The sequence below is a fragment of the Perissodus microlepis genome, chromosome 7, assembly GCF_051167445.1.
Source record: "Perissodus microlepis isolate ML-2025 ecotype Zambia chromosome 7, ASM5116744v1, whole genome shotgun sequence".
Lineage (NCBI taxonomy): Eukaryota > Metazoa > Chordata > Actinopteri > Cichliformes > Cichlidae > Perissodus > Perissodus microlepis.
The window spans coordinates 16,279,544-16,290,443 of record NC_140467.1 but is presented as its reverse complement, the minus strand read 5'-3'; the positions used below and the strand labels follow the sequence as shown (position 1 = coordinate 16,290,443).

At 42.1% G+C, this 10,900-nt stretch overlaps 1 protein-coding gene across 4 annotated transcripts in view; it reads left to right on the top strand.

Moving 5' to 3' along the window:
* Nucleotides 1-2,732: 2,732 nt before the first annotated feature.
* LOC146382859 (CUGBP Elav-like family member 2) overlaps nt 2,733-10,900 on the top strand; it is a 31,494-nt gene continuing 23,326 nt past the window's right edge. For 2 of the 4 annotated variants that reach the window (XR_014800682.1, XM_084933825.1), the window contains exon 1: nt 2,734-3,017. Coding sequence is in view for 3 of the 4 variants with exons in the window: in XM_084933825.1 (XP_084789951.1) it covers nt 2,905-3,017 (113 nt within the window). In the remaining variant the exon portion in view is untranslated. Of the gene's footprint in view, nt 3,018-5,268; nt 5,615-10,900 lie in introns of those variants that run through there. The other 2 variants (XM_084933826.1, XM_084933827.1) reach the window with 2 other exon arrangements.

The following is a 10,900-nucleotide window of genomic DNA, read 5'->3' as shown; positions in this document are numbered from 1 at the left end:
CCCATCTGCAGATTGCTCATTCCTACAAATTATTCCTGCAAATGAAGCTTTGTACACTGTACTCAAATGGCCTAAACAGTCACCAGATTTCAGTCCAATCAAACCCCATTAGGATGTGGTGGAGTATAAATCTTTAAATTAGATCTAGATCCTTGATGTTTTGTGGACATAGAAAGCAAACCTGACTCATTCACCTTTAAACGTGTGAATATTTCCTCCTACTTATCCACTCCTTTCTCTTTCTTGTTTACTCCCAAATGTGGAAATCTACTCAACATCTTCCGATAACATAGAATGAAAGAGGAAGTGGAAAAAATGATGCGTGACAGAAGAAAAGGGAAGTAAAATTACTTCTGTCCATACAAAATAAGCTGACATTTCAATGTGGTATGGCGTTTTTAATCACACCAGGCGCGTCCAGTCATGCAGGTCGTTGTGGGAGGAGAACTGATGTGTGCTAAATCTGTAAAATCAAAGTAGACAAACTGAAAAAAAAAAATAAAAAAGTGATTGTTGAGATGGAAAAATAAAAAGATCAGACTGTATATGAATAGGAATTTCATTAACAGTGTCTGCCTTCAGCCTATTGGTGCTAAAACGTCAACTCCACTCTGGTTTTGGGTGTCTCTTTCCCTCATCAAGATGGTGTCAGGTCTCTTGCTGTCAGTGCCTGTTGCTAGCATCTGTTGGATCATAAATTTTATTGCCCAGTGCCTGCAAACACAGAACTTTGCAACTAAAAAAAGGCCTAAATCTCTATTTCTTATTATTAGATATTTATTTTTTCACCGTGTTCAGGTGAATAGGTAACATAAACAGGTTATGATGCCGGGGGAGCGGGGGGGGGGGGGGGGTACAAGATGTGCCTGCTTGTAACCGTTTGAAAATTTGAGTGTCAAGTGTGACTTTAAAGTCATGCTGCCAGCGTGTGGTGTTTGTACTCGAGCAGTGTTCACCGAGCTGTGACAGTTTCAGTTTTAACCTGCAAAAACACAGACAGAATTTGTCTGTGCAAATGGTCCCGAGGGAGGCCAAAAGTGCCAAAAGAAGAAGAAGGAAAAAAATGAAAGTTGATGTTGCTTTCACTGTTCAGGCCACCTGCAGTGCTTTCACCATGTGCTGTTATTCAACTTAGTACATGTCAGGCGTGAACGCGTTTTGTTTTTCAGCCGCAAAATACACCGAAACCCAATAACGCTCCCTTTCACAGCAATACTCCTTGTTTCATATATCATTCCCATGCCATATTACTACACCTCTGTCACCTCTTTTCAGTCGTCAGCGATTAGCACGCAGGCGTTATCGTACTGTACGCTTACTGTAGGTGTTCATAGCAGAGCAGCAAGAAAATCTTTCAGTTATCCTCGTGCTCGGCGGCTCTGACTAGTCACGCTAAGCAGCATGGCATCATAAAGGCCTGGATTTCAGCACAAGTGTTTAAAATATTCAGCAGAAGGAGCGGGGCTGAGATGAAGAGGATTTCGTGCCACGATCAGAAGAAGCAGAGAGCCCGTTCATGCTGCTGTACTCGACTGTGATATCAGCACACACTGGCATGACCCTGTTTCAGATGACTTTCCTACTTAATGTCATATTACCCAAGCGGGACACAACACCTACGGGAGGGGAAGACCTAGATTGAGTTCCTCCTGGGTTTTGGTGAAAAGAATATTGCAGTAAATTAGTTTCAGATATTTCACCTGATTGGTCCATGGCAGCACAAACATTGGCTGAGAGAGTACGAGAGAATGTGTGCAGGAGCTTAAAAAAAAAGCTGCCTTGACTTCTTCATTTTCCTATCTAGATGGCTCCCAGCAGAGTGGAGTGAACTTTGTGCCATGCAAATGATAAAACTACACACTTTTGATAAAAAGCTGCTGGGTCTTTTCAACATGCTCTTAATTCTCATGGTTGGGGTTTCTGGTTTTTAAATCGACTGTGGAGAACCTTTGTTTTGTAGAATTACATACCGGCACATGTCATTTGTGCATCAGTGTTTGCGTTATAATCTAAAACACAGTAGGACCACAGTTTTGGGCTGCTCAGTGAACTTCAAACACTCCAGGTACTGGAGGTACACTCCAGTACCTGGAGTGGACAATAAGGGGAGTAATGTCATCTGTCCTTATTTCACAAGTACCCACACTTACTTAAGTGTTTGCTTATATTCTGGCAGCCTATCTTTATCTCTATCTACTCAATTATAGTAATGATGTCAGGCTGTCATAGAAAGCGCTCTCGCTGTCACAAACAGGTCGGTAACCAGACAACTCATGCATAGTGTGATATGCACATGCTCTCACTGCCTGGAGAATGGTTATACTGTTTATCTCTAGTATCTGCAGGTGCTCAGACAGAGCATTTATTGATAAAATGAGTTGTGGTGGGCGCAGGCGTAGGATGCTAGGCTTGATCAACCAGTTGGCCTTGTTTAGACTTTTATTTAGAGCAGTTCACTGACTGAACTACATGGCAAAATCCAAAAAAAAAAAGGGGAAAAAAACATGCTACAAAATCAGGACTGGAACAGAATGAAATTCTGTGTCAACTGTGTTGATGTTTCATCTAATTTCCTCTAGTGTGACAATGGGAATAAATCATCCATGTCCAATTTTCTGAAGTTTCCCTAATATGGGTGTCAATTAGTAGAAGAGTGCTGTGGACACAGCTTTACAGCCTGCAAACTGTGCTGCCGCAGGCAGCACAATGCATTAGCGCACGATGAGCTGTCAGAGAGGATTATTTCAGCCACCACAGCTAGCGAAGGGGGTGGGCGCCGCTCTGCTGCACTAAACCAAGGAGAAAGAGTGGGCGGGAGACACAGAAAGGGAGAGAGATACACCAAGGAAAGAGGGAAAGAGAAGAAAGTGTCCGTTACACCGGGTGGATTTTTCCAGAGCACCGATGTTGGAACACTCTTCTGAGCTGGCCCTGGTGCAGAGTCTGTATGCCAACAGCATGCGCTGTCCCCCCTCTGCGGCCGGGATCTCAGTCAGGAATGAGGACCTGCCTATGAGGTACGTTGGGTTGGCCCCTCATTCAAATTTGGGCTAGCTTTTGTGGAGCAGCCTGTATTTGGACTGCCTCTTTGTCTGGGCTTGATATTGTCATAGGATGTATTGTTTCCAGCTGAGTCGTTCTCCCATGCTGTGAGAGTGTGCCTGTGGGCAGGGTAGTGTTCCTCTGGTGCGCCTATATGGTTTTCTTTTTAAACAGGAATCTAGAAGCCATGTTTAAATTGAACGCATTTTATAGTTTATGTCTCCTCAACTTCCCAAGAAAGATGTATCACTAAAATTGAATAAAAATGTACCTCCCTTCTTTATTTTTTCAAACTTCCTCAAGGAATTGTAGATTTGCATGAAATATAAATGTTTAAAAAAAAAGGTGGAGGTGTCAGTGATGTAGGTGTTTGCCTTCGAACTGCACAGCCCACTGAAGAAGAGCAGTACGAGTGACTGGATGTCTGCTGAAAGCTGCCCAGGCCTCACTGTGCTGAGCCAGTCAAACACAACTGAAGATATCAATTATCTTTAAATGCAAGAAAAGGAAACATTTACATGTGCATTTGCATACATTCAGTGGAACTTTACACTGATAAGGCAGCGCTATATTTATTTAGTACATGCTGAAACAGTTGATTTCCTCTGCAAAGGAAAGATAAGATGAAGTTCACTCTCTCCATTTTGAGAGCACTTCAGCTGGTCGGCCATTCGACAAATGATTTCATGAAAGGCAGAGCTAAGAATAAGTGCACTTTCAAGTTAAAGGCGTCCTGCTTAAAAACACACGATGTGGCCTCTTTTTTGTTTTTAGTTGAAGCTGGCCTATTTTTACACCTTGCACTTTTTTTTTTTATCACGAAAAGTTGCATATTTAAATGCTGGGTGAGTGGGCTCTTCAGCTCCCACTGCATGAGGGAGAAAACATTTGATGTAAACAACAAAAGGATGGCACATGTGGAGGATTATGATAGGATTAGAGTAGTAATCATCTGAGATTAAGAAAGACAGTCTAGTATTAGAAGGTGCCAGCAACTAGACATGACACTAGGCATGTAAAATCCAATCTATTAAACATCTTTTTAGAAAAAACAAATAGTACATACCAACACAGCTGAAATGCATGGATGCTGCAGATGCCTCCGTCTTAATGAAACCCGAATCTACAGAGAGGTTTAGCTTACCTTTTTATAGCAGTCCCTTAAGCTAAAGGTGATGCATGTTGCACAGTGGGCTCGTCCGCACTTATGGAAAAAGAGTTTGCATTATCACATTATGCACACAAGCCTCTTTCAGGCACTGTTTAATAGAGCAGACCCGACACTGGTGCCAGGTTGCCTTGAAATTGCTATGGATACAGGGATTAAGTAGGATTTCATAAATAGGATGTTTCTTAATGCTCACTATGAATAATATTTTAGGACTGTGCAGCTGCTGAAGCAGTAATGAGTGGTTTGATAATTAGGCTAGCCCCCCCCCAACTCCTCTCTCAAACAGCACTTGACAACAGTCCACCCACCCCCACTCCCCCCGGCCCGTTTACCTTTCCCTCCACGTGTATAGGCCTCACCTTGTAAGTCCGGCACAACAAAGGAAGATAGGCTCCCCCTCCCCCCTCTCCCCCACCTTCTAGGAGATAACAGTCCAGCACAAAGGGGGAATATGACCTATGACCCTGAAGGGAAGAATGGATGAAGGCAGACAAGAACAGCTACATTTTTACCGATCTAACTTTTTGACTGGGAATTGATTTATGGACCGATCTGCAGTGCAAGGCAATAAACAACCTGGAAATAATCTTATTTATTTAAGTAATCCAATAAAAACAAAAGGCCCGGTTGCCTAATTTAGAGTGCTCGGAAGATATGGAAACAGGAGTGGCATTAGTGTGATTGATAGTAATGGCCTGGATACTATATTTAAACATTTTAAATCGCTCACCAATTGTGATTATTAGATCACAGATTCATTCTCAGATAGACTCATTTTACAATAAGGCTCGACATGATCTGATTAATACGTCCTTTTGTTTTTTGTAAAAGGGTTGCAGAATGTGGGTCATTATTGGAATGCAATGGCGATGCTAGAGCAGATAAAAGATCGTAAACTAGAAAACAGGTTAGTAAACTCTCCGTAGGGCACCACGTGTGGTCTCTAAAGGGACATTGCAGTCATTTAGATAGGGGCATTTAGATTGTTGAGCAACACGCAGCGTGTCTTTCGGACTTTTGTTGACGAGGCCACGCCTCTGCTTTGCTGCAGCTTGGTGTGCAGTGTTGACGGCGGCTCGCCTGAATTTATTTCGCTCGGAGACAGCGAGAGAGAGAGAGAGAGAGAAACAAGAAGGAAGGAATAAGGCGGATACCGGTGCCCTCGCGCTCTCTCTATATATCTCCCTCCCTCCCTCCCTGCAGTTTTAAAGAAGACGCCCCCTCCCAGCACCTGCTCCGCTTCGTCTTCTCGCCGTCTCGCAGGAGTTGAGTGGACGTCGCTTTTCGTTGTTTAGACGCTGTGTGTGTGTTTTTCTTTTTTTTTTGGAGCATGACTTCGGCGTACAACCTGGATTTCCTCCCTCTCACCGAAAGTCGGTTAATGACTTCGAGCGACACAATGTAAGTAAATCAGCTAAAGACATGTGCCGAGTTCCCGCCTCGCCTCTTCCACATCGTAAACACCGACTGGCATTTTTATTTTTTTTTAATCAGGCGAGGCGAACAAAACAGTTGAGGGCTAGTTGAGAGTTAGCTAACGCTAGCTAAACGAGCAAACTGGGATGCTAACGTTGCTAATCACGCAAGCGGTGAGGATACGCTCACCTGGAGTTTAAGTTGCTAGCCTAACTTGGGTAATACAGGCATGTGACCACAATAAATTGCAGTTAAGCAAAGTGTGGCCCTGCTGCTAACCTCTTATCTCGTCACTTTGAGTGGAAACGCAGTTTGCTAACAGCGGTACCCGACGCTTGGGCGCGCTACAATAGTCAAGTGACATGTGCTTCCGGAGATCACACGTTCAGTATCAGTCCAGAAAAAGAAACCACGTAGCTTTAAAAAATATGCAAATAAATAAACATGATGCCCATTTGTGCCCTTTACGTTGCATTAATTGCACAGACATATTTTTTTTGGTTGTTTGTTTTTGCTCTGACTTCGGGTTACTTCGTTACAGCTGATCAAATTCTCATTTGAAGTGCGGTCGATCGAAACAAACGGTGGACGTTTAGACGATCAATTGTCGGGCTTTGAAAACAAGCGCTTTTAGCAGACGAAGTGTGAGAAGTTGCTTTAAAGTTCCATAACACTATATGTCGTTGCCAAGCCGTTACTAATGTGACTTCAGTTTCTAAAGTCCAGCAGCGTGCGTGAGCCTGTTTGCAGGCAGGATACGGCACACTTACTCCCGGTCCCTCCCTGTGTCTCTTGCTAGCAGCCGAGCCTGCTAACATGGTTAGCTGCAGCTCACATGCATTTGTACCCCCCTCCTCCCGTCCATGGTGGTTATAGAGTGCTGACTTCACGATAGAAAACACGTGGTTTGCTACATTGAGCCATTAATGGAAATCTTGTGACGGGGCATGTAAACAAGTGGGAGGAAAGGTATTTATAAAGTACAGAGGTCCATATATAACTCCCCACCCCGAAAGTAGTATCGACACAAAGTCAGCTAATCCTGTTTGACAAAAACATTTCCAAAACCACCGCCTGCTTTACGACACTGTTTAACATTTAAATGTTTGCAATTCCAGCAATGCTCTCTGTAGTTTGCAACAAAATGGCTGTTATTGCATGGTCTCACAAATGAGGAAACTCAACAGCTGAACAAGGATTCTTTAAATGTTTTAATCACGTTATCCTTTGCTTGTTGTGCTTTTTGTTTTTTACTTTAGAGTAAACTATAAATTAAAAAGATTGAACAAGAAAATATTTTTGCTTCCAGTCTAAAATGTTGCACTATTTCTAAATGATTTGCTGATTGGGTTGTAAAACGCTTAAGTGGCCTTTTAAGCTTTTAGGAACTTTTTAAACGTGCCAGTAAACTGCAAATATTTACATTTGTGGCTTTGTGTGTTATATAAACTAAACTGATATACTGAGGATCAATGGCCATTTACGTGACAGTGGTCGTTGTAGTTCCACCTTTTTGATATCCTGTTTTCTTGTGTAAAATAATGTGTGAATATTTTAAGGGACCAGGGATATGATAAGAAATAACCAGTTCAGCCAGTTCAGCCTTTTTTTCTTTCTTTTTGTTTGTCTTTTGTGACTATGTTGACTGCATCTTGACTGAGTTGATTGATTTTTGTCTAATTGTTGACAGCGAGAATGGCTTTCGGGGCTTAAGCATGATCCTTTGGCAGCCGACGCTGCCATAGTGCTATGTCAGTTAGCTAAGTGTCACAGTGATCCCTTTTTGTTGCGGTCAGGGAGTTGTTGATCTGTGTGAAGTCTCGGATCTTGGCGCTGAGTTGGATGGCTGCTCGGGCCAATTGTTCACTCTCCTTGCTGTCAGGGTGCTGGTGGATGAATGCCCTTGTAGCCAGATGTTAAAGGCCAAAAGAAGGACCACTCTGATCTGGATTGTTACTTTTTTCTTTTTTTTTGCTGCTGCTGTTGCTGCTTGCCTTAGCATGGCAGTAACTGCAAGCCTGTCTGTCCTGAAGCCACAAAACACTCAGTGAGATCCTCTATCTCCACTGTGTGGTGGTGTGATCGAAGGTTGAGCAAATTCTTCTGCAAGCTTTGCAAACAAAAGACGTTGAGGCACAGAGTAAGTTGCATAAGACCACAGTCACCCACTATGTCCATGACTCTATCAGTAGTTGGCTCTGAAGTGATTAACAAAGAGGTAAGAGGTCTGTTTAAGCAGAAAACTATGGGATTAGTTAGAGTAATGGATTAGATTAAAGGCATTTGAGAATTACAACCCTCATTTGGTACAGCCCTCATCTTTTGCCATTGAGTATCTGTGCTTTAGATAAATCAATCATTAGCTTATAATTTATCAGTGATCACAGTGCAAGTTTGAATTTTGTGCATAATTGGAAGCCTTGTTTTAAAGTATTGTTTCTTCAATGTGCAGTATTTTCTGCAAACTCTCCATTGGAGCTTGTAGGGGTGAAACTGAGACTGAAACGCGTCTGCAATATTGTACAACGATAGCCATGTAGTGCTATTAATATTAGTTAAACCATACTAGTGAAAGCTGTGATGTTTCAAGATCATTTCCACAATTACTGAAGTGGAAATGTTTATGTTAATGACATGTGTGGGTTTTGTTTTTTTGTTTTTTTTAGTTCATGAGAACACACAAAAAAAACATATTCATCCATCCCCAAACCAAGGTATGGGCCACAATGGTACAGTAGTTGCTCCGGTTACTGTTGCAGTTTAAAAAAAGAAAAAAGAAAAAAGTAAAGCATTGAAAAATAATGGATTTATCTGATCAGCTTTTAGTGTTTTTGGTGGAAAATTATCTCACTGACTAAATAATTTCTTACAACCAAAAGGAGGACTTATTAAAGTGTGGTACAAAAAGACGTCTGGCTAGTTTGTACATAAATAAGCTAAAGCGGAGTTAAGCAGACTAGCATTTCTGGTACCAAGGCAAATATCTGTTAGTTCAAACATGTTCCGACATCTCTCGGGACAGCCCTGACAGACGCTGGCACCTCTCTCCCAAGCTTCTGCAGTATTTTAATTAAAAAAATGAGCAGTTGTACGCGGACTGTCAGTGACCTGATCTAACCACTGAAATTGATGTGACTACATTCTGTAACTAATCTGACATGTGTGCTTCTGATGTACACACATTTCAGTTATACGTCGAGCACCATTTCACCATCACACAACAGAATTAATGACTTGATATCTTGGGTATGCATGCAAATTCAGGTAACCAGGGGGTTTCCCTGCATTTTTAACCGGGGGGGGGGGGGTGTGTGTCTGCGTCTAAAATAATGTAATAACCATTACTTTAGAATGGGCTTTTGGTAACTGAAGTTTATCAGATAGCTAGAAATAACAGGAAGATAGTCTTGTCCCAGCTAAGGTAACAATGCCTTATCTATATGTGGAACGGTTGAGCTTACACGCTCCTCCTCAGAGGCCCATTTTGAACAAGGAAGAACCCTGAACGGGTAATAGTTAACCTTGTGCACTTCTCCATCCCACATAAGCAGGAACATCAGTAGTAGCAGTGCATTTGTGTTCGACCTTCTATGCTCTATTTTGATGATGATAATAATATTAAACCTGTTTTCTGTTACAGGTTAGTGTAATGAATGTCAGAGTAAGTCACCACATTCAGGCAAATTGATTGAGCTTGATTGCTGCATTTAGTTGGCTGTTGGTCCCTTCACTTGAGACTAATTGTTGACGCTCCGTCTGACACTGAGGAGAGTTTGTTGTTGCACGTTTTGACTGTTCATGCAAGCTTTACTTTAGCATCGCCATCTATAACCGCTGGGGACTCTTGGTGTGATTATGTAGCTAATGGGGCGGGCCTTGTCATCAGATGCTGGCCGTCTGTTAACACGCAGCCCACTCAGAGGCTGATTGAACACGTCTGTCTTCATCAGGGCAAATGCAACAATGAAATTAGGCCATTTTGAGCTGAATTGGCATTAATGCCAGGAGAAAAAAAGATTTCAATAATTTTCTCATCAGAACCACAGTGTGCTGATTAGGTCAGCCACTTGGTATGGAAATCAAATGACACACAGTCCTCCTGTTTCTGCCTTGAAGTTGTAAAACAATTTTTTGTTTGTTTGGGACAAAAAACAAGGAGTTGTATTGATTTTTGATAACAACAGTTATTCTGTAAATCCTGTTGTCTGTGGCCAGTCTTAAGTTGCATCTTCAAGCCGTCAGGAGTTTTTATTTTTTTCCCAGGCTCATTATACTTTATTGAAACTGTCAAAGAATATTCTGCCTTTTTTTTGTTTTGTTTTTTTGTAGTGTTAGGGAAAATAAATGGAGTTGAGCGAGAGAGAGAGACTTTATGTTCTACTTGACAGCTGTCAGAGATATTACTGAGGCATTAGAGGCATTCTGTGTCTCATTGAATCAGCTTATAAGGCCACTGGTTTCCTAAAAGGAAAAAACGGCTCACGATTTTTTATTTATTTATTTTTTTCCTTTAAGGGTATTACTAGCAAACAGCTGTTTCAGTCGACTGATTTCTCTCTTTTCTTTGAAGCAGCATGTTCTCTGTGTGAACCTTGACTTTATTTTATCCCCAATAAAGTATTAAAGTGGCATGCTGCTGATTACCAGGTGATGAAATGAGTTTGGTCTGTCACTCAAACGGGAAGAGACTCATGGCAATTTGTAACATGTCTTTAGTAAGACTTGATCAATATTTTTATTAAAGCAACATTGTGATGGTTTGACATTGAATGTACCACGTTAGTGATTTTTCTAGTAATGATAAAATGTTAGCTGGTATTTATTTTTAATGATTGATAATAGCAGGCAGTGAGATTGGTTTCCATCAGCAATGGTGGGGAAAAAAAACTCTACATCATCATGTGACATGTGGTGTTGCTGTGACCCTCCTGAGGGTTTCGGAATGAGTAATGTCCACAATCACGAGTATAACCAGGCAAATTGGCTGGCCTTCTATTATGGGCACAGGAAAAGGTGTCACTGGCATACTTGCGCGGTCAGAGCTCACCAACAGGACAGACACATGGTCTAGATAAATCACCTGGTTTTATGGGTGGCGCAGCAGTGGGCATGCAACTGTCGTGGCTCTGGATGGCTCGTCAGCTGCTGCAGGGTGTCTTGGAGCGCGACGAGCTGCCACAACGCAGGGCTGTTTGTGGAAGCTCAGCAAAAGACTTCATCACTGCCGTCTGGGAATACTCTGGCAGGTGGTGCTGGGAGCGGAGCTGGGCG